The sequence below is a fragment of the Emys orbicularis genome, chromosome 5 (genome assembly GCF_028017835.1).
Source record: "Emys orbicularis isolate rEmyOrb1 chromosome 5, rEmyOrb1.hap1, whole genome shotgun sequence".
NCBI classification, from domain to species: Eukaryota; Metazoa; Chordata; order Testudines; family Emydidae; genus Emys; species Emys orbicularis.
In genome coordinates this window covers 140,797,174-140,820,706 of record NC_088687.1, presented here as the reverse complement: position 1 = coordinate 140,820,706, position 23,533 = coordinate 140,797,174, and the positions used below count along the sequence as shown (strand labels likewise).

The 23,533-nt window shown below is 50.9% G+C and overlaps 1 protein-coding gene across 1 annotated transcript in view; it reads right to left on the bottom strand.

The window, feature by feature from the left end:
- The window catches only part of RAB11FIP5 (RAB11 family interacting protein 5), a 99,006-nt gene extending 76,241 nt beyond the window's left edge, over positions 1–22,765 (bottom strand). Inside the window, exon 1 of the mRNA XM_065404885.1 lies at positions 22,341–22,765. Within this exon, the coding sequence (XP_065260957.1) occupies positions 22,341–22,765 (425 nt within the window). The remainder of the gene's footprint in view (positions 1–22,340) is intronic.
- Between the last annotated feature and the right edge of the window lie 768 nt (positions 22,766–23,533).

Sequence of the window (23,533 nt, the reverse complement as noted above, 5' to 3'; positions counted from 1 at the left end):
GGCTGGAGAATCGGCTGCCAAGGAAACCTGGGCCTTCCCACGGAAACAAAAAGCATTGGAAGCAAAGGGAACGGCAGGCTCTGTGCTGCTCATTGCCCCAGCAGGCGCTCCCAGCAGTCATGGGCACTGGAGCTTCACACCAGTATCAGAGGCCAAGAGCCATGAGTAGCCTTGCTGATCCACTGAAATACCAGAGCTTGAAAAAGGTGACCAGACTTACTGGAAGGGATATGATGCTGGGATTCCTACGTGCCTGGAACCTAGGCAGCAGCCCTGCTTCCTGTATCAGTTTTCAGCTAGCAGGGGTTTGAAGTCTGAATCCCCTCTGGCTGTTGGAAGGAAGAGGGACCATTCAGCAGCACCCAAGGCCAATCTACCTTTTTTATGGGTAGGAGGAACTGCCACTATTCTGCACCCCCAACCTCTTTCCATTTTTCAAGTCTTCCTCTTCTGCAAACAGCTTCCAACACCTGTCTGTTACTGCCACCAAAAGTTTTCTGAACAGCTGCAGTGAGGCCAACCAGTCTTCTCAAACCCACCTAGCTTTGCCCCAGCAGCAATGAGCTATAGCAGAGGCACTAGGAGTGGTCTGTCTGCAGACTCAGACAGACAGCCCTATTTGTAGGCTAACTTTACAATCACAAGAGATTCTTTTTAAAACGAAAGCTTCTGTTCTGCACAAGTTATGGGTTAGACTCTACTACTTGCTCAAATACATTTTCTACTCATTGCTGGCAAACAAGTTTTTTTGAGCCCTTTGAAGACCTGTCCACTTTATAGCAGTTGCAAAACTAGTATCCAAACAGCAAAATAAATAAAAAAAAGATGGAAATGACTCACATCACCCACAACGAAATTTCACTGACAGCAGAAAGGTTCTCTGTTCATTAGAGGCCAGTGGCTGGAAGCAGTTTTAAGCATTTGAGCACCTACTCTAGGCTGGGGAAGGAAGAGCACAGAATACTAATGTCCACCAAAATTCACTCCAGCAATCCCCATTTGGGGTAGGAGCCCTCCAGACCCATACAAACCTCAGACATCAAAGACCCCAAGGGGCACGCTGCCTTGGAAAGCCTCTTAGCTCAAACAACAAAGGATGTCCTCGTTAGACAGCAACAGCGCAAGTGGAAAGACCCAGGGGCCTGAGATCTCAATGAAAATCTGCCCAGGGCTAGATTTGGGAACATAAACCCGTAATTAAGCCCAGAGCAACCTTCACATTGTCTGCCTGGTGTTCACGTTTACTGACTCCAGAGCTGAAGGACAAATATCAGTGTTCCTCCAGGCTGGACAGTGAGAGGCCTTCACTCTCTTCTAGCTTCAGCTCCTTACAAAACTCTCCTATGCCCGTGTTAGCTCAGCAAAACCCCCATCCCTTCTTGCCTGCACAGCAGCTACTCAGAACTATTTACACTCCGGGGGAACACAGGTCAGGTGGAAAAGCCTTATACAACAGCAGAACTAACCCATGCTCCTTAACAATCACCAAAGGCTCTGGGAGGGGGAAAAAAAGACCCAAATCTCAATATTTAAAGTCATGCTTCTGTCTGAAAATGTCTGTTTCAAGCAGAATCTAGAATAATGAAGGGAAAGATCAGAGAGATTTCCTCCCCTGCCCTGGTTTGCTTACCTTGGACACACAGTATTTTGACCGTGAGAAGTGTACAGCCACTTTCACGGTCAGTCAGTTCTCCCTGTTGAAATGGGTCATCATACAGCAACAAGAAAGTGATGCTTTTTTCAAAGAGACAGGGGATTAACTGTCAGCCCTTTGCTAGAAGATGAAGAGAAAGAACCATGCGAGAACATAATACATGGTTTCCCCTCCAGCGCTATGAGAAATGACTGCCATTAACTTGCTTGTATTTTCTACCCAATCCCAAGTTACAGACATCCTCTTCAGAAGGACAACCGCTAGTGCTGTCAGACTAGTCATCAGTGGCCAGGATACTGCACCTCACAGCATCAAGCTGTTACTAAAACAGGCAAGCAAATTCCTAGAAAGGGGATATCAAGGCAGACAAGACCTAGAGATACTCTCATTTTACACGTGGGGAAACTGAGGCACTGGATGATTAAGTGTCTTGTTGCAAGTGACAGAGCAAATCAGAAACAGATCTGGCATAGAATCCAGATTTCCAAACACCTAGTCGGTGCATTAGCCAGGAGGCTCATCCTGTTTGTCTGCTCAAGCTGCGCTTTCAAGGACATGCCCATTGGCGACTTTACTGCAAATCCCGAGGGAATATGAAGGGAATTACTTTAATGACAGACACACCTAGAGACTGCCAGCCTTAGGAGCCACTCATAGCCCTGCACATGAAGTTAACGTAGTATGAGGCACACCCATTGTCTGAGGTTTTGTACAAGCAGGTCCTAGACATGGTTAGTGTTTGTCTGTGGCTGCTAAGGGAAAATGCAGCTCGCAGCAGTTTCAGACGACAGTGAAGCACCGTTTACAGAAGCGCTGTATTTGCAGTTTTAAAAAACCATACGCTAGTCTGAATATGAAGCACGACTGCAGCCAATACGCTGCCAAGCTACTCTGATCAGAATATAGGCTCCTTCCTAGCAGGCACACACTGCTCGACCTCCATCCAAGGCATCCCTACCACAACCTCCTGCTGGAGCCAGATCTCCTTGTGCCGTGACCTGGCCAGGCCTCACAAGCTTAGTGGGTGGTCAGTACGCAGAAATCCAAGGAAAACCCCTCCCAGGTGGTAGAGGAGACGGTGCTGACAGCCCTGCAGGAGATCGTGCATCAGCAACCCAGTTCTGAGCTGCAAGTGGGATAAGACAAGGCCAGTGATGGACCTAGCCAGCCGGTAGTCTGGGACATTTTCCCTATTTACACAAGTGCAGGTTTTTCCCTGTGGACAGCGTGTGCTTAGGTTTGAGGAATAAATCTGCTTTTGAAGCCAGTCACACCACAGGAGTCATGTCACGGGACTTTGTTGGCTTGTTCCCCCACAGCCCCCAAAACCGGGTTCCTCCTTCCCCGGAGGAGGCAGCGGAAATCAACACAACCCTGACGAACCCGGTGAACAGCACTTGGAGAGGAGCGTTTTCATGCAGTTCCTCTCCCCACATACACCCAGGTTAGCTTTCGGGGGATGAAGTGGCATGTTGTGTCTGGGGAGGGAAGAAGAAAAGTTGTTCAGGCAGAAGGCGCGAGCTTTCCCAAATTTAGCCTGGCTGGTGATTCAAACCTGCAGGGCCACCTTGGATTCATGCCGCCCGCTGGGTGCTTGGTTTTAAGACAGCTGACTCATCCTAGCCCATGTCAGCTCAGCAGCCGCACGGTCTGGCGTGAGCAGCCTCTCAAGGAACGCAAGTCAGACCCCAACGCTGCCAATAACCGAACAGAAAGCACCAGCTGCTCAGAACCCAATCTGCCTTTTAAGCCAGGGTGACTGAAGAGAGTAGGAAGGCTGGCTGTGACTAACACAGCATTGTGAGAGCCAGATGGATCAAGTGCTTTGCTGAACTGGAGGCAGCGCTCCCCTATAGAGACCCCGCGCTGTGGAGCAGGTGGCTGCGTCTTGCACCCTCCGGAGGGTGAGAGCTCGCAGGAACACGGGGGAGAAAATGCTGATGAAAGGAAATAGCGGAACTTGTTTTAATGAAGACTGGGCTTTGAAACCAATGTGCATTTGTGAGTTCCTTGCTAAACCAAGCAGTTGACCCCGCGCCCCCAAAGCCCTTCCAGCAAGGCTGTTCTCAGAAGCCCGCAATAATGAGCAACATGGAAGCACAAAGCTCACTTGTATATCAGAAAACAGCAGCCCGTCAGGGCCCCACAGGTACATAAAGCCCTTCAGTCCCTCCACAGCCTAGGCCATAGCCCAGGGGTGGCCAACCTGTGGATCTGGAGCCACATGCGGCTCTTCAGAAGTTAATATGGGGCTCCTTGTATAGGCACCGACTGCGGGGCTGGAGCTACAGGCGCCAACTTTGTGTGGGGAGGGCTGCTGGTGGGCGGGAGGCGATGGGAGCGGGGGGGTTTGCTGACGTATTACTGTGGCTCTTTGGCAATGTACATTGGTAAATTCTGGCTCCTTCTCAGGCTCAGGTTGGCCACCCCTGCCATAGGGGATGGTAGGATGAGACTGCCTACAATGGCATGCAGCTGATCTGTGACTGCTAGTACCAAATATCCCCAATGGCCGGTGATGGGACACTTGATGGGGAGGGCTCTGAGTTACTACAGAGAATTTTTTCCCAGGTGTCTGGCTGGTGGGTCTTGATGAAATGCTCAGGATCTAACTGATCGCCATATTTGGGGTCAGGAAGGAATTTTCCCCTGGGTCAGATTGGCAGAGACCCTGGGGGTTTTTCACCTCCCTCTGCAGCATGAGGCAAGGAGTACTTGCAGGTTTAAATTAGAGGACATGGTGGATTCTCTGTAACTTGAAGTCTATAAACCATGATTTGAGGACGTCAGTAACTGAGCCAGAGGTTATGGGTCTCTTACAGGAGTGGGTGGGCGAGTTTCTAGGCCTGCAAGGTGCAGGAGGTCAGACTAGATGATCACTCCCCTTCTGGCCTTAACGTCTAGGAGATAGCATGCTCCGTGCTGCACAAGACCCTGCTCCGAGGTCCTTGCACCTGGACCAGGCACACCGGGTGAGTCAGAAGAGCATAACATAGAAGCAGCAAGGTCTCTGCAGGGATTAATATTTAAAGGCTTTGTGGGAGGAGCACGTCAGAGGAGGGATCTGGAGAGCGAGTGGCGCACTGGCACAGCCAGGATGTCAAGAGTAGGAGCGCAGAGAAGCAGAACTTAGGCCAGAGGTTTGGGGTGGGAGCAGAGAGGAAGCCAGGCCACACCCCACCCTTCCACACATCCATTAGGGGCCCTGCAGAAATAAAAACACTGCCACGCGCAGTCTGCAGCCATCAGGGCGCCACCCCCACAGGTGTAACAGCCAAGACAACAGTCGTTGCCAGAGGATGGGCACAGCTCTGAAGTGATTATGACACACAGTCTCAGATGTCTAACAAGGACGTATTTCACGCTATGCCCAAAGCACTAACCAACCCCCACAGTGGCCTTTTGGAGACAGGCAAGTGCCATCTCATCCCTATTGCAGGATGGGGAAGTCCAGACTGGGGCTAAGCAACTTGCCCTAGACCTTAGTGGGAGGTTGATAGGATTAGAATACAGGAGAGGTCCTGACTCCCAGCTTTGTGCTCTGACCACTAGCTCCCATACTAAGGAGATCTCCTTCCTGGGCCTCCAGTTAATCCAGGTGATCAGTAACAAAGTGCAACAGTCACGTGGCACAAGGAGCACACCAAGGCGATGTTGTTCCCCAACATATACAGCAACCGCAGCTTTTCTTGAAGTAGCGAGGTCACCAGGCAAGGGCAGCACCTGGCTGCTGAGCAGAGAGCTCTTTGCTCACACGTCACATTCCAAAAGCGCAATGGGAAAGGAAAACGGGACTGCGAAAAACAAGAGCCTGCCCGGAAAGGAACAAAGCAAGGTCACTGCAGGCAGTGCGTAGCGCATGAAACGCCAACGCTGGATTCAGCCCCGCTCAGCCCCACCCGGCGGCACAGGAGGAAACAGTGTCACTGGGGCAGGTGGAGGGATTCTAGATGGAAAGCACTTCGGTCAGAGGGGAACAGCAAGGAATCACAGCCAACCATGTCTCTTGCAAAGAGCCAGTGAGGTCCTGCCTGGGAGAGGGGAAAAGAGCAGGGAGGGAGACAAGGGTGGTGGGTGGAGAAATAGCTCTGTGTAGCCAGGAATCTGTGCGGTGACCAGTGAGACATTATTTGGTGGCTCAGTCCAGTTCCCAGTGGGCAAACCCGCGCCCCTCCCCTCATCGAGTCTCTGCAGAGAGCAATGCTCTTTCCAGGACAGGAGAAGTGGCATTGCTGCAATGGTTCTGCAGACAGAGCCAATGTCTCAGCATCTCTGGTGCCTCCGTTACCAGCACTACATTCGCTAGAACTATGTGAAAAGTTTCCAGCTGAGGTGCCAAGTATGACGGTTGTGATAACTGGGCCTACAAACATACCCTCATTCTGAGTTCAACTGTAAGAAAGGAGTGAACGTTCAGAAAATGGTACAATCACCTGTCATATCAAACGGTGACGGGAAAGGGTAAGAAAAGTCCAGCTTAGATCCGTGCAGAAGATTGTTTATAAAAGTTAGTGAAAGTGAAAAACAAAGACTGAGTTAGTCTGAACCAAACAGCTTTCCTGATCCAATGAAGGACTGTATTGAGACTGCACCTGATAAACAAGGAAAGTGTGGGACTGGAAGTTAACAGACTAAACTTAGTATGTCGGACAGTAGGTCTGGTAGATCGGTGAACAAATAAGAGGAGGGACTATTCCACCCATCATCCCTTTTTCAGGGCCCTTAAAGAGAGATTTTGGGGGGCAGGGACATGTGAACCAACTGGGGAATTCCTGGAGGAGGGGGATGGCTGTTGGGCCTCCATCCTGCTCCAGGGGCTTTGTCCTTCACCTGGGGATTCTGACGGTTACTGCATCATCGGGAAGTCCAGCCCTCGGCACACCAGCAGGGACACCTGGTCCTCACCACCACTCCAGTGGAGACCCCCGCCGGGAACACAGGAAATCCTGTGTCTCCATCCCTTTGTGTGGTCCTTTCTGTCCCACTATTTCTCCTCCTATCCTCTCTCTCTCTCTGCTTTCTAGCTTAGCTGATCCTGAGATCAACTATGCCACATGCACAGTGAGAAAAAACAGCCCATCCAGCTCTGCGCGGTATGAGAGAGACCAGACCAACCAGACGATGTCCCAAACCAAGAAGATGACCCAGAGCTCACAGCACTGCCGTTGTGGCTGACCTGGCCACCCAGCGCATTAGTCTGTGGCTGACCTGACCCCACGATACCGAGAAGTTCAACAAAAGCCACATTTCCTCCCCCCAGGTCTGTTAAAAGCAACAAGAGAGACCATCCTTCATACCTCAGAACTGAGCAACACAACTAACCAGCCCTTTCTCTCCCGCTCAAGGAGGATTGTCCAATCCAATCAGGGACCGCTGATATACTGTCTGAAAAGGGGCCTGCAATAGGGTTTGGTGAAGTTTGTTTTGCACGCTCATTTCATTTCCATTTTAAACTGCATTATAACCTGTTTTAACATCTTTTCTTTTATGCATCTTAGTTAACACGTCTAAACTTTGGCATAAGCTTCTTCGTGAAACTAACAAACCCTGGTCTCTGTATAACCAAACCCCGCACTTTGTTTTCAGCTGTTTAAGGCTGCACAGTTTCAGGGTCACGGTAACACCTCTGACTCTTTGACCCCTTTTATTCCATCTGAATTGATACACCACCATTCAACGCATTCAGCATGATCGTATCCTCCACCTTCCCCCACTCAGAAGGATCGGCTTACTAAGCATGGGTTTCAACACAGCCAGGCATTTCCTGGCGTGGTCAAGTTACCGTGAAAATATCCCCTTCCAACTGCCTTTCCAGTCCCAAAAACAAAGATTTCATCACAGCTCACGCTGGGCAGTGCAGCAGTCAGACATCCACCCTCACACAGGGAAGGGCATTTCAACACCTTGTTTTTCAAAACCTAGCTGGGCCATACGGGAAGTTCATGAGCTGTCATATTCCATTTCCTCCCACTCCCCATTTTAGAAGTGGAGAAACAGGCACGGAGAGCTTAAACCGATTCTTCCGGGGTCGCACTAGAAACAGATCCCAGATCTCCCCGGCTTGTGCCTTAACCACAAAACCCTAGGGCTGAGATGCATGTCACCCACCGATAGGGAGGCCAGCAGTACACTGAATGAACCTGCACTGCTCAGCTAGACACAAAGGAGCAAGACAAATATAGGAACCACTCTTATCTAAAAATACAGGACACACATGGAGTTGTAGTTGCTAAGCCATTCGGGAGGGTCTAATCATCCTGCCGCTTTGTTGATATGACGGTATTCCCTGCAGAGCTCACGAGCTAACATGACAGGCAGAGGGATACAAGAGAGGGGTTTTACGAGATCCGGACTTGCCCCCAAGCGCCCTTCTCCCAACCCGTTAGTAGCTAGCCAGTTCTTTTCAGGCCTCGCCACAGAAGTGGGTCTTTGGAGGGATCTGACAGGCGAGGGCACAGCAGTGTCAGGCACCAGTTCGGGGAGGTGTCCCACGCGCCGGGGGGGTGGGGGGTGGGAGAAGGGCGTGCAGCAATGGCTGTGGGCGAAGCAGGTGAACGGGGTGAGGAGGGAAGATGAAGGCTGGCATAACTGGCCGGGGGAGGGGGCTGAGGCAGTCGAGAAGGGCCTTGACGCAGAGGGGGAGCCGTTGGAGGGATTCTGGGGTGGTGACATTGCCAGAGCAACAGGCTGGGAATATAATCTCGGCAGCTGTGTTCTGCATGGGCTAGGCGGGCACCCTCTGTTTATCTAGAGAAGGGGTGGGCCAACTTTTTGGCCCGAGGGCCACATTGGGGTTGCAAAACTGCATGGAGGGCCGGGTAGGGAAGGCTGTGCCTCCCCAAACAACCTGCCCCCGCCCCCTATTCGACCCTTCCCACTTCCTTCCCCCTGACTGCCCCCCACAGAACCCCCGACCCATCCAACCCCCCTCACTCCTTGTCCCCTAACCACCCCCTCCCGGGCCCTCCTGCCCCTAACCGCCCCCAGAACCCCACCCCCTATCCAACCGCCACTGTTCCCCGTCCCCTGTCCACACCCCCGTCCCCTGAGACTCCCACGCTTATCCAACCCTCCCACGTTCCCCATCCCCTGACCGCTCCCCAGAACCTCCGCCCCATCCAACCGCCTCCTGTTCCCTGTCCCCTGACTGCCCTCCGGGACTCCCCTACCCCTTATCCAACCCCCCCTGCTCCCAGTCCCCTGACTGCCTGACCCCTATCCACACGCCCACCCCTGACTGCCCCCCCGGGACTCCTGACCCCTTATCCAACCCCCCGGCCCCCTTACCATACTGCTCAGAGCAGCACGTCTGGCTGCCGCTGTCGGCAGGAGCGTGCAACCCCGCTGCCCAGAGCGTTACCCGCGCAGCGGCAAGGCTCTGCAGGGGAGGGGCCGGGAGCTCAAGGGCTGGGCAGGTGGGTCCCACGGGCCGGATGTGGCCCGCAGGCCGTAGTTTGCCCACCTCTGATCTGGAGGATCCCATGCAGACTTCGCTACAGCGTTGTAACTCAGGACTGGAGGAGCCACCAAGAGAGACAGGAAGATACAGAGAAGGGCCACTAGGATGATGCGAGGAATGGAAAACCTTTCCTATGAAAGGAGACTCGAGGAGCTCGGTTTGTTTAGCCTAACCAAAAGAAGGCTGAGGGGGGATATGATTGCTCTCTTTAAATATATCAAAGGGATTAATACCAAGGAGGGAGAGGAATTATTTCAGCTCAGTAGTAATGTGGACACGAGAACAAATGGATATAAACTGGCCGTGGGGAAGTTTAGGCTTGAAATTAGACGAAGGTTTCTAACCGTCAGAGGGGTGAAATTTTGGAACAGCCTTCCGAGGGAAACGGTGGGGGCGAAAGACCTCTCTGGCTTCAAGATTAGGCTTGATAAGTTTATGGAGGGAATGGTTTGATGGGATAACGTGATTTTAGTCAATTAGGCATTAACGTGCCATCGCTGGTAAAATGAGGGTCCGGCTGGAGAATCTTGCCCGCATGCTCGGGGTTCTACTGATCGCCATATTTGGGGTCGGGAAGGAATTTTCCTCCAGGGTAGATTGGCAGAGGCCCTGGAGGTTTTTCGCCTTCCTCCGCAGCATAGGGCAGGGGTCGCAGGCTGGAGGATTCTGTTGTGGGTGGGTCAGCTTTTGTGGCCTGCATCATGCGGGAGGTCAGACTAGATGACCATATTGGTCCCTTCTGACCTTAAAGTCTATGAGTCTATATTTCTGCAGCAAGACGGGGAACTGGAAGGGGCATGGCTCCAGCCTGAAAGAAGCCGTGTATATGAGCCAAGACACTCTGTCTAAGCCACCCTAGAGCCTTTTGGTCACAACTGACCTGTGCTGGATTCAAAGTGCCACCCTTGAGATCAGAGTCTCCGTAAACCATTTAAAGGCAAGCAGGATTAAATATTTACCTCCCTTCTCCCCCAGACTAGCTATTCTCACACATCAACGCCCACTCAAAAGCAAGCCTGCTGCTGGAGTCAGTCAAAAGCACAATCATCAAAACCTTGGGATCCCGCTGGAACAGCTTGCCCTAGGAAGTCCTGAGATATCACTCCCTCCTTGCCAGACAACAGTTTTTAAAAGAGGAGAAAAGAAACCCATCCTGGAACGAAGCCTGGCTTCCGGGAATTGAACCCAGAGCAGCACACAGTTTCCACGAGGTCCCAGCAGAGGTGGGGCGCTGCATTCAGTCGAGTTTCTCTGAGAGTTCTCGTTCCACTCCAGCGGCACACGGAAGGGAGACAAGGAACTGATGTTGCAAGCACGGGAAGTTTTGCCAAAGCAACTTAAGACAAGGAGCAGCCAGTGGGTAGAGGAGGGGGGAATGGGAAGCCGGGGCTCCGGGGATCTTTCCCCCGTTCTGCCTTGTGGCACAACCTTGGGACAGTCACTTACCCTCCAGACCTCACTTTATTCTTCCATAAGACAGGCATATATACTTACTACTTATGTAGAGGGATGCCAGGAGCGTGCCGCAGATGCATAAAGCATTTTGATATCCTGGCACTAAGTGAACCTATGTTCTGGAGCAGCCTGTTCCTATCGCCAACTGAAACACGCAGTTTCTCTGGGTGTGCACATGGCCACCAGGGCCTGCTTATAGCATCGATAATGGAGTAACATTGTTCTGCTTGGAGAGCAAGTGTCACCACGTGGTTTTTCCTTCTCTCCTAATGAGAACTCCAGCCCCTTTTAGTAACAGAATAGAAACCCCACAGCGAGTGACCGAGTTATTCCACAGACATTGCTTAACGCAATCAGAAGATAAATCGGGGGAGGGGGTTGGTTTTAAGATCAGTGCTTGGATTCCCAATGCTTTTATCAGATTAAGCAGCAACCGAGCCAAGTGGAAGAGCCAGCATTGTGGAAAGAAGTTTGGGACGGATAAATGTTGCAGTACACGAGCAGATCCTGCGTCTTGGAAAGAGGTGAAGGCAGAGACAACAGGTGGAACCAGCCTAAATAGACGAGTTCCTGCCAGTCCAATGTGTACCCCCTATATTTCAAGAGTTAAAGAAAGAACCCCCAAGCCTGAATACTTTTCATCCCGGCTCACTGCTGCATGCAGAGATGGATTTGCTGGGTATGGACACTTCCAGGGGTGAAAGATTAGTACAATAACCCAGCACACTTTAAGCTACAGGTTAGCTAGACCAGCTTTGTTCTGATCTGGAAGAAAGAAAAAAAAAAGGGGGGGGGGGGGAGACACATTCGCAGAAAACAGAGATGGACTATGGGCCAAACAGCCCTGATGTAAACAGGATCAACTCCAGTGAAATGGCACCTGTTTACCCCAGGGCTGAATTCGATCCGCTGCCTTGTCCTTTAAAAGTGAAAGACACAAACAGGCCTGGCTTTGAGAGGCATTTAGTCAGACGTATCAAGTCATTCTCTAATATTAATGAACACAACAGAGGGGGCGCCAACTGACGTAACGACGCATGCCCTTATTCCACTGCATCATCGTAACACTGCCGCGTCCAGCCGGCACCGCTGACACACCAGCTGTAACCTGGTACCTAGCGAGAGCCAGACTGTGATGGAGTTGCTGAACGCATCATGTATCCCAGCAGAGCTTATGGAGCCGCACTGACTTCTCATGTTTGTGCTGGGCTTACAATCACTGCTGTACTTGTCACAGGTTTACTTTTGGGGGAGGGAGGGTCACCACACTTGCAAGTGCAACCTCACTAGCGCATTTCATTGCAGCCTGCAAGACAGAGTCATAGAAGTTGATAGAGTCATAGAATATCAGGGTTGGAAGAGACCTCAGGAGGTCATCTAGTCAACACCCTGCTCAAAGCAGGACCAATCCCCATACAAGACATACAAGAGAGAAGTTTCTGCTACTTCACTTGTAAAGCTGGCCTTGCCGGATTGCCTCACCTGAGGTAAGTCATTGCTTTGGCCCAACTGGTTACTAAAGCCACACGATTTTCTCTCCCTGCTCCCCCAGAGCAGGCCCCGGGAGCACATGCATGAAGGTCGCCGCTCCCCTCTCTCTCTGCTCTCCTTCAGCAGACTGGGCTGCCTCTCTTCCCACCTGCCCAACTTCTCTTTGTAGATTTTAAGACCAGAAAAGGACCATTGTGAACATCTAGTCCAGGGGTTCTCAAACGTCATTGCACCGCGACCCCCTTCTGACACTAAAAATTACCACATGATCCCAGGAGGGGGGACCGAAGCTTGAGCCCGCCTGAGCCCCACTGACCTGGGTGGGGGACGGGGAGAGCGGGACAAAGCTGAACCCCAAGGGGGACCTGTAACCTGAGTCCCAACACGCAGGGCTGAAACCCTCAGGCTTTGGCCTCGGGTGGTGGAGCTCGGGCTTCGGCCCTGGGCCCCAGCAAGTTTAAGCCAGCCCTGGTGACCCCATTAAAATGGGGTTGCAACCCACTTTGGGGTCCCGACCCACAGTTTGAGAACTGCTGATCTAGTCTGACCTCCTGCCTCACACAGGCTAGAAACCCTCACCCGGTAATTCCCACACACAGCCCTGACTTCTGGTTGAGCTACAGAATCTCTTTTAGAAAGATACTCAGTCTTGATTTAAAGACTCCAGGTGACGGGGAATTCACCACAACCCTTGGTAAGGTGTTCCAATTTGTCTAGCTTCAGCTTCCAACCATTGGATCTAGTTGCACCTTGTTCTGCTAGATTAGAGAGCTGACTAATACGGTATTCCTCCAGCTACCAACCCAACCCTGAAGCAGCAAGGGGCCCTTCCCTACTTCCCTGTAATGGTGGGGGGAGGGGGAGAAGAGCAGAGGGACAAAGGGAAGGGAAACGATTGCACGGAGGAGCTTGGGGGCAGTGGGTGTGTGGGGAGAGTGGGGGGGCTGGTAGGTCTAAGCTGGGCTGGTGTGTTCGGATGACAATTTTGCAAGGCTATTTAACCAAGGCCGTTAAACCGCACTGACATTTCAAGGCTGCTTGGCCATGCAGCCAGGGTGCAGGAAACCGTTCGTGCCTTATTTGTTTAAGATCGGGGCAACATTGAGCAGAATGAAGAGCTGAGTTGATCCTGTAGAAATGTGACCTTGTAAACCCAGGGAGTTCAGGGGTTCCAAACGCATGCAGTCCACTAACCTCTCCCTAGAAGCTCCCAAAGGTGCTCTAGTCCCAGTTCCTATTGCTGACTGCAGGCGAGCTCCATTGTGGAGGCACCTCCAGGAGCAATCTCTGCCTCCGCTCCCATCCTCTTGACCTCTTCGGCCACACAGGGATGCACACTCCCTGCACAGTGACGCTTTCCAGCATTAAACAGCAGCCCTCAGCATTTCTGCAGCAGGTCTGGAGCAAGACAGAGGCTGCAAATCCCCAGAGTGCAAACCCCGCCATGACTAGGCGTCTCCATTTTTGCAGTGCGGGGCTTTTCTTAGCACCAAAGCCACTGGAATTGGCGAGGGGGGCGAACCAGCCCAATTGCTCCGTATCACAGTCGAAGCGTTCCGCTCGGCTCTCCTGAATTCTAACAGGAGCTGCTGTTGGCAACTGATTTTACGCTGCAGCACTCGGCGTAACGCAGGGAGAGTTTAACTGCTATTGCTCTTGTGTCTTCTACAGCCCATTCGAGAATCAGTCCAGAAACTCCAGCCACCAGCGTTGGGACAGCCAGCAAGGTTATTACAACAGATCAAAGACCTTTTGACTTGTATTAATCTGTTGTCAATTACCCACATTAAACTGACTGTTGTAGAGTCAGTCCTCCAGGATACAGAACTTCAGGCGTGCTGTGTCTACTGTCTGCGTTCTGGATCAGAAGGCAGAATTCGACATGCACTTCACTCACCGAGATTCACACCCACAGGGCTTGAAAAACGTACTGGACGCCTACCAGCCGGACGCCAGCCTGAAAGATAACCCCCTCCCCAGTAAGCTTCTATGGCAACATGCTGGCAATAAGACCAGCTGCATTCTCAACTTGTGTTAAAGGAGACGACGAGTGCCGGTTGGCATCCCACTTGAACCCTTCTCTTCTCCTTGCCGCTGGAAGGAGGAAAAAGCTCTATCCTCCATTAGATCTGCTCCTTACCCAGCCTCCTAGCTGTTGCATGAAGACAGAGGAGGGGCTTCTTCACCACCACGCTGCTGCTCATACATGCTACCTTTTGAGGAATCTTCTTCTTCTTGTGGACTAGCTTCCGGGCTGCTCATAAGTTTGCCCAGTAGCAGCAGCACGCAACGGACACGAAGTTTGACTGGTGCACAAAGGTTCCGAAGAGCAGCCGCGGGGAGGATGTTTTGCTCTCTCGATGCTTGGAAAAGCAGGATGCTGGAGCAGCGGAGGTAGCAGGGGTGCAAACTCAGCTCATGTGCGGGGGGTTCATTTTTGCAACGACATGGACTAAAAACAGAAGTTAATGAAATGAAAAACTTCAGTTCTGAACCAAATAAAAACAGCTTAGGCAGCCCGCAAGCCACATTTGCCAGAAGGCGTTTCCGCTTGCCACTGGGAAGTAGGTTTTTTGAGCCCTGCAAAACCACATCAACTGCAAACACCCCTAGCAGCCCCCATCTCTTTCAGGATACAACTGAACAGGACTTTCATGTTTAAAGCCCTCTAGAGACTTGCCCTGGCCCACTTCTGCTCCCCTCCCTAACCTACGGCCTTTCACACAGTCTAATCCCTGGTGGTTTAACAGCCTTCGCCTGGGCAGCTCCCATCATCTGGAGCAACCTCGACACTTCACTGACACATTTCAGGGGCAGAAGACGACATTCTCCTCCTTTTGTTTCATCCCATATTGTGCAAAGGAAGACGTTTCATTCAATAACTGCACTACTGTAACTCCCTTAGGCGTTTGCAGATGTATAGCATCTTTTCATGCAAGCTAAGAACAGCCTTGCACAGGCACAGAACAGCTCTGTTTCTGTTAGATCTACCCCTTGTGGCACTCAGCCCCAGGACTTGTCGGAAGCCCGTCTCAGACACTATGTATGCACCAGAATGAATGCAGATGGCTTCTATTAGAACTCTATTAGTTTGACCTTTCAGTGCATCGTTCCTTCCAAATACAATCAGGACAGATGGAGCAACCAGAGATGCAGGATAGCTGGACAGTGGGTGGCAGGGCAGGACAGATGGGCAGATGTGCATGGGAGAGGGAGGGGCCAGTTTTAGGGTAATGCACATTTAGTGATTTATTGCCACGCGGCAGATAAGCTGAAGCAGGAACCCAGCAAGCTGGCTCAATGCAGTCACCAGAACAGCGAGACACTGTTCTTTCCTATACACTACAGGGATGGCAGCATTATGGATACGCCATTTGGCAAACCCTTACATTCAGTTCTCACGCCGGTACCAGACTTCAAGTCTTGAGAGTTGTCAATTACCCACAGAAAAATACACGCTGCCCCCCCCGCCACATCCCTGACCTGGAGGCATCACCTCTACTGGAGAGGCTAATTTGTCTCCCATGGCAGCTTTAGCAGAGGCCCGAGGGGCCCATCAGTCTCAGAGGCAGTCGTGACGGACACTTGTTCTTTTGGAAGTGGACTGAGGCAGTTCATTTCACCTCCCCCACCACGCCACCACCTGGATAATGGAAAGCAGCTGAAACCATTTGGCAAGCCTGGAATCAGCCTCAGCGTTTAGGAGGGGTCCTAAAAGGAAAGGAAGCAGCTTCGTCTCCTGAGACATACCGTGCCACCCTCACTTCTGCGCTGCTGTTAGCAGCGGCGCTGCCTTCAGAGCTGGGCTCCCGGCCACAGCAACCACTGCTCTCCAGCCACCCAACCCTGTGAAATCTGGTCTCCCCTACAATAGCCAGATTTCATGGGGGAGATCAGATTTCACGGTCCGTGAAGCGTTTTTCACAGCTGTGAATGTGGTAGGGCCCTACTCATATCACATAAGGATGATAAAGCACTTTCCAGTCCATTTGTAATTAGGAAGATGTTAATCATCAGCTAGGTAGCTAGGTATAAACATTTTAAAAATCAGTAGACCCAGATAACTTGCACCCAGGAGTCCTAAAACAGTTAGCTGATGAGAAGACCTCTGGCCCACGGATATTAATTTTTTAAGTCATCTTGGAACAGCAGGGAAATTCCAGAAAGACTGGAAGAGTGTTAATGTTGTGCCAATAGTCAAAAAGGGCAAACGGGACAACCTTGGTAACTATAAGCCAGTTAGCCTAACAATCCCTGCCAAAATAATGGAAAAACTGGTATGGAATTCAACTGATTCAAGACTGGCATTACATTATATTCCTATTCAACATGGTTTTATGGAATATAGGTCTTGTCAAACATGTCTGATTTCATTCTTTGATGAGAATACAAGTTTAGTTGATAAAGGTGACTGTGTAGATGTAATATACTTTGACCTAGTACCACACGGCATTCCAATTAAAGATTTAGCACTATACAATATCAGTCGAGCACGTGTTAACTGGATTAAGAACTGGCTAACTGATAGATCTCAGAAAGTAGCTGTCAACGGGGAAATCAAATGGAGGCTTTTCTATTAGGGTTCCACAGGGATCAGTACTAGGGCTGAAGACAATCAGTATTTTTATCAAATCATATGGAGGTACGTTTAAAAAAATCCCTGCTGATTAAAATTGCAGATGACACAAGACTGACACATAACGAGGTGGTCACGGCAATCCGACAGAGCATTCCGGCTTGTTTAGGAAACTGACCCCATTCAAACAAAATGTGTTTTAATAAGGCAAAAAGCAAAAAGTTATACATCTAGGAAGAAGGAATGCCGGCCATGACTACAGAATGAGGGACTGTATCCTGGAAAGCAGCGACTCTGAAACGAACTTAAAGGTCATCCCGGACAAACAATTTATCATGAGCTCTGGCTGTGACAAAAAGGGCTAATGTGATCCTTGGATGTATGAACAGGGGAGTAGTGGGTAGGTACCTCTGTACATAGCATTGGCAAGACAGATACTAGAACACTGCAAACAGTTCTGGTGTCCACATTTTTAAAGGATGTTGAAAACTGCAGAAAAGAGCCGCGGAAGTGATGCAAGGGCTGAAGAAATTGCCTTAGAGGGAGAGACTTAAAGAGCTCAACCGGTTTCATTTACCCAAAAGACTGAGAGGCGACTTTATTACAGTGTATAAGCAAATACTGGTTACTAAAGGGCTCTGTGATCCAGTGGAGAAAGGCGGAACAAGAGCCCCTGGCTGAAAGCTGAAGCCAGACAAATTCAAATTGGAAATAAGGCACAGATTTCTCTTAACAGTGAGGGTGTTTAGCTATTGGAACACACTACCAAGGGAAGTGGTGGATTCTCCGTCTCTGGTGCCTTTCTGGGAGATATGATTTAGCCAAATGCAGGTGACTGGGCTCAACACAGGCATAATTAGGTGAAATTTAACAGCCATTGATATACAGAAGTTTAGACTAGATGATCCAATTGTCCCTTTGCGACATTCTGTACCTCAGAATAGCACCCTGGAGCCCCCACATTAACCATGGCGTACAAAACATACAATCATATCCAAGTATGCCTTGGGAGGTATCATTTGAGAAGTCATAATCTGTTGACCATTACTAGCCTGTTGAATTGTGTGTGTTACCATTGTATTTGAAGTTATGAAGTTTTGCTGTGTGTGTGTCTCGTTGAAATATGTTGAGAGTTTGGGAGATGCCCACAGCTGGCCTTTTGGTGGCAACAAAGGAGCAACTAACACCTGCAAGACAGATTTACATTCGGACTAGTCGCCATGTGTTGATGGCCCATTAAGGAGAATCCACTCTCCCAGTGAGCCCCCTCCAAGCAGGCAGACAATGGGGACTGCTTAACCCAGTGACTGAGCAGGGGACATAGAACATGTGATCCCTGACTCCATGTCTGAGACAGTATCATTCCATGCCCATGGATTGGGGGGTATAAATTGGAGTCTGTGACATCTGCCCCATGCCTCTCTCCTCCCCCACCTAATCTGAAGGCAACAAGAACGTTTGGAAGAAATGACTTTGAACTGGAGAGATTGGTTCCAGGCTGAGCAAAGAATTCAGCTTGTGTATTAAGAACTGTAACCTGCTTACAACGCCTTGTGTGGTGACAAAAATTGCTGGATTCAAATCTTGCTTAGTCTGATAAAGTTTGAATTTAGACTGAGATTTTATTTTTATTTCCTATGTAACCAACTTTGACCTATATGCCTACCACTTATAATCACTTAAAATCTATCGTTCTGTAGTTAATAAACTTATTTTCATGTTTTATCCTTACCAGTGAGTTTGTCTAACGTGTTTGGGGAATCTGCTCAGATTACAAAGCCTGGTGCATCCGCTATCCTTTGTCAAAGCGGTGAACTAATTAATGAGCTTGCATTGTTCAAGAGAAGGTCTTAAGCAGTGTAAAATGGTATGTTTCTGAGGTGCAAGGCTGATGGTTGGGGATATTTCCTGGTGTCTCACTCTCTCTGTATAGCTCATGAGTGGCTTAGAGAGCATTCATGCAACTTAGCTGGGCGTGCCTCTGCATGCCGTTGGCTGAGTGATCACAGCACCTGGAGGGGTTTGCATCTTGTCACTTGCATAGCACTGTAAGACAGCCCAGGGAGGAGTGTTAAGGGGGCACAGCGGTCCCACAGTTCCAGGTTGTATCCCAGTGGTATGTCAGACCCTTCTTAAACTCTATGAATTTACAAAAAAGACCAAACCATAACCAGCCACTGGCACAAATGTGCCCTCCTTAGCCAAGATGAAGAGCCTGAGCTTAGCGGAGATGGAAGTGATCAGTTCACAAGCTGTGTGCCTGCCCACTCAAATGAAACACTTCCCAAGCCAACAACTGGCCTGCTGCAGCAATGAGGAACTACCAGCTAGTCTACTGCTTTCAGCCTGTACAAAGAGATACCAGGACTAACCCTAGTTTACCATTCTGCTCCCAACCTATCCAGACACATACATGGCCCTCATCTCTGCAATGGCTGAGCACTTAGGAACTGTCACTGTTTCTGCTCCATGCATGATTCCTTATTATGCTCTTGTCTTTGTCTCCATTGCTTCCTGACATACGGGCCACCCCCACTCCCTGGACTTTTTTCTTGACCTTACCTGCTATTCCTCCTCAAGATGCTTCTGTGAGGCCTTTAATACTTTAGTCCATGTCTTTTCTCAAAAAAAAAAAAAAAAAGAGTTGCTTAGAAAAAACACATTTTATTAAGCTATGTAACCAGGCTTTGATCTTGTTGCTGTAACCCTTGCCTTCTCTCCCCACCCACCCCCAGTTTATCATCTCCTGTCCTGTCATAACTCTGGTTGTCATCTCTTCAGGGTGAGCCGCCACTGCAAAGCACCAGTTGCATTTATGTCACCATATAATGATACGGTAGTTCAGTTCTTATTGAATTCCTGAAGGCTCCGTGTCTATCTTCACGCATACGGCCTTGGGGAGACAGTGCAGTGCAGTCAGCGATGTGGCCTCAAAGAGCTTAACTGATTTTTATCTGGTACTAGCAGACATTCTCCCAAACAAAGGTGTCTACAGCTGACTCAACCAGACGTTGAAAGTTTACTTCCAAGGTCAGGCAGTTATAAGTTACTGTATAACATAGCTTGTTGAACTAACCCCTCAGACTTGTAGGGTTTTGCACTATTTCATAACCAACCCGCAGGCTTGCAGTCTCCAGTGAGGGTTTGCTAAGCAACCTCTGTCTCCTCCAAAGAGACTCCCCAAGGTCCATATGGGCCCTGTGAAGTATTCACTCTCTGACAGTAGTCTCTAAGGTGCCACAAGTACTCCTGTTCTTTTTGCGGATACAGACTAACACGGCTGCTACTCTGAAATGTACGTTTAGGGTGTTTCTACATCACCATTATAAAGCTGTATGTATATTCAGTCAGTGCCAAAACTTAAGCTGGGTTAGAAACACAGCTCCATACGACACCTTCAAAGAAACAAAACTAAGCGAAGAAAAGGGTTAAGATCAGCACAGCAGAGTTCCTGGGCAGGAGCCCACTACTTGGGTTACACACCAAAGCATCAAAGCAATCCGACTGCTGTGATGCAAGTTATCACATGAGACACCATCACTGCCAGCTCCTGAGCAAGTCAGAAGAAACGGCAGGCAATATAGCCAGAGGAAGAGCCTGCAAAATGTAAACAGTGGAAAAGGCTCGCAAGATAACAGCAGTATTATTGTTGCTAAAGTAGCACCCAGGGACCTCAAAATCAGGGGCCAACTGTGCTAGGCACTGTACAGCCACACACAATGAAAAGTTCGCTCCGGCCGCAAAGAGCTTTCAGCCTTAGGCTCCATTCCCACGTTCCACGGGACTACTCCTGTGAACAAAGTTACGCACATGCTTATCCAGCTTCAGGATCTGAGCCAAAGTAAAGCCAGCACACACTGATTATTTAACACGGTTTTCCTCATTAAATATTTAGCATGACGTGGACGCAAGGCCTCTCCCTTTGCACAATCGCTTTCTTTAAATACTCTGACAAATGGGCATTGCTTTCCTTCTGGAGAGCTTTGTGCATTCCAACCTTGTCCAGAGTATAATCCATCAATGCCCAGAACAAGCTGCAAGGAGCACTGAAAGTTAAATTTCACACACACACACACACACACACACACACGTAGGACTGCCTCCCAATGGTTGTGATCTAGCAATCAAGTCTCCCTCTAAAGCCTGCAGACAAGCTGTTGCCTTGTGACCTAAATAGGACTTCTCTTTCGAACCATCCACTCTTCCAATCTCAGGTTTCAGAGTAGCAGCCGTGTGAGTCTGTATCCGCAAAAAGAACAGGAGTACTTGTGGCATCTTAGAGACTAACAAATTTATGTGAGCATAAGCTTTCGTGGGCTACAGCCCACTTCATCAGATGCATAGAATGGAACGCACAGAAAGAAGATATTTATACATACAGAGAACATGAAAAGGTGGAAGTAGCCATGCCAACTGTAAGAGGCCAATCAATTGAGATGAGCTATCATCAGCAGGAGAAAAAAAAAAAACTTTTCCAATCTCTTCATCCATGTAAGAGTAAAGCGATCAGCAAATGCTCCCAGAAAAATAAGAAACTACACAGAGCAGAGTTATTCCCTTTTTAAATTGTTACCAACCCACCTCCTTTCCACCAAAAAACTGCCCATATTAGGCAAGCCAGAGCCCCAAGAGCCTTGCTGTTCTGTGGAGCAAAAACAAACCAGATTTGTTTGGGTTTTGGGGGAAAAACAATGTTCTGACTCCTTTAACACTGTTAATCCTGCTCTCCACAAGATCTCCACTCTGTCTCCTGCCATGCCTGGGACAGGGACACTACCCAATGGATGGAGACTGGAACATATGCCCAGCCCCTCCCAAGTCCCTCTGCAGTGACTCAGGCAGCCAAGCTTGAGTGAGCAGAGGAGGCTAGACGCTCTGATGTTTAGGATTTGGCGCAGGCAAACACTCCCAACCCTTGGACAGAAGACTTTGCATTCAACCCGACGCTTAAAAAACACTCAAGTTGTTCCAACTCTGCTGCCTGCCAGCCAAGCACCTGAACACTTTTTTTTTTTTAACCCTCTTGGCACAGGAGGGATGGGAGACCCCACTGCTGCCATGTAAGCAGGAGTTGATCCAACTCTTCCCGGTGCGGGAGAGAGCCCTGCAAAAACTGAACTTCATCCACCTTCCTGTGGCCAACCAGTTCCAGTAACTGGGCACACAAAATTTGGGGCGCTCTGTGCCCTGCAGACCCAGGGGCCGAGGAAGTTTATGGGGAACGTTCCTTGCATGCAATTGCTTGAACTTTTCGCCATAGCATTTCCCACCCACCCCGGTCCGGAGATGGGGAAAAGACCCATTCCCGTTGGGCTGACAACTCCCATGGGATTTGCCTGGCTCCAAGGGGGGTGGGGAGGGGAGGGTGACCAGATGTACCGATTTTATAGGGACAGTCCTGATTTTTGGGTCTTTTTCATATATAGGCTCCTATTACCCCCCACCCCCTGTCCTGATTTTTCACACTGGCTATCTGGTCACCCTATGGGGGGGGGGGGTCTTAACTTTACAACCCAGCGCTAACAAATTGCAATGCGGTAAGTGGTGCGTGCGTGCGCCCCGGGCTGGCCGCCAGCCCCTCCAGGCGGTGCAGTCTGGACGGATTTTGAATGGGGGGGGGCGATGCCGTTGCAACAAGGGGGCAAATGCAAGCCTCACCCCGACACCCAGCCGAGCACCACGCCCAGCCCCTGCTGCATACTCACTGGCTCTTCATGGAGCGGCTCTCCCTGAAGACCGGCTGCAGGGGCACGGTGGCTTGGCCCAGGAACTTGTCCAGGCCGATGAGCGCCCGGTGCATGACGGTGAGCACCAGCTCGCAGCCCCCCTTGCCGCGGGGGGAGCCCCCTCCCCAGTCCGCCGGCTCCTCCAGCTCCAGGGCCCCCGGGGGCAGCTCGAAGGAGCATTCCTCCTTCCACTCCGGGCTGCCGGTGCTCTTCTCCGCCACCGAGGTGCTGTACTTCTCCCGGCCCAGCTGGATGATGGTGTAGGCATCGCTGGTGCCCGGCTTCCCGCCGCCGCCCCCTCCCTTGGTCCGCAAGCCCCGGGCCTGCAGCACGGTCACCTGGACGTGGGTGGGCAGCCAGCGCTGCAGCGGCGGCTCCCGCTCCGCCACCCGCAGCAGGGACATGGCTCCGGGCGGGGCGGGGAGACGCTCCCTCCGGCTCAGGGCAATGCAGAGCCCGGCTCCCGGGGCGAGGCTGCCCCAGCGCCAGGGGCTCCTGGCGGGGACGGTGCAAGGCGAAGAGGGGAGAAGCTCCCCCCGCTCCTGCGAGGACGATGCGGTGCAAACTCCTTGCTGGGGAAAGAGGGAGGCTCCCTGCAGCTGCAAAGTAACTTTCCTCCCCGGGAAAAGCGGGGGGAACCGAGGCAGCAAAGCAAATCCCCGGGGCCGCCCTGCGCCTCCTGAGTCGCTCAGCGGCTCGCACAGCTGCTGCAACCGGGCCCTGGACCGGACCCGCCCCCTCCGTGTCCAGATCCCCTCCCCCTGCCCAGGCTCCTCCTGCCGGGGAGCTGCATGCATTGGCCAGGGGCCCAGGGCACAGCAAACCCGCCAGCCTGCAGGCCTCTCCCTCCCGCCCCGGGCCTGGGCGCGCTGTTTGCTCCAGCTCCCGAGAAATGCAATGGAAAAGGAGCCCCGTGGCCTTCCCAAATCATGAGTCAGGCTGCAAAGAAATCAGCCCCCACCCCTACCCCACTGTGACACAGCCTGAGTGACTGGCCCTTGCCTGTGTGGACACAGCCCAAGTCACAGTGTGGCGAGAACAGGGAACTGGAAATCTCTCCAGGTCTGGCTGCGCGGCCAGGCTCTGACTCCAGCTGGAGCCCCAGCCCCACTTCCATCCACACACATAGAGTGACCAGATGTCCCGATTTTATAGGGACAGTCCCGATTTTT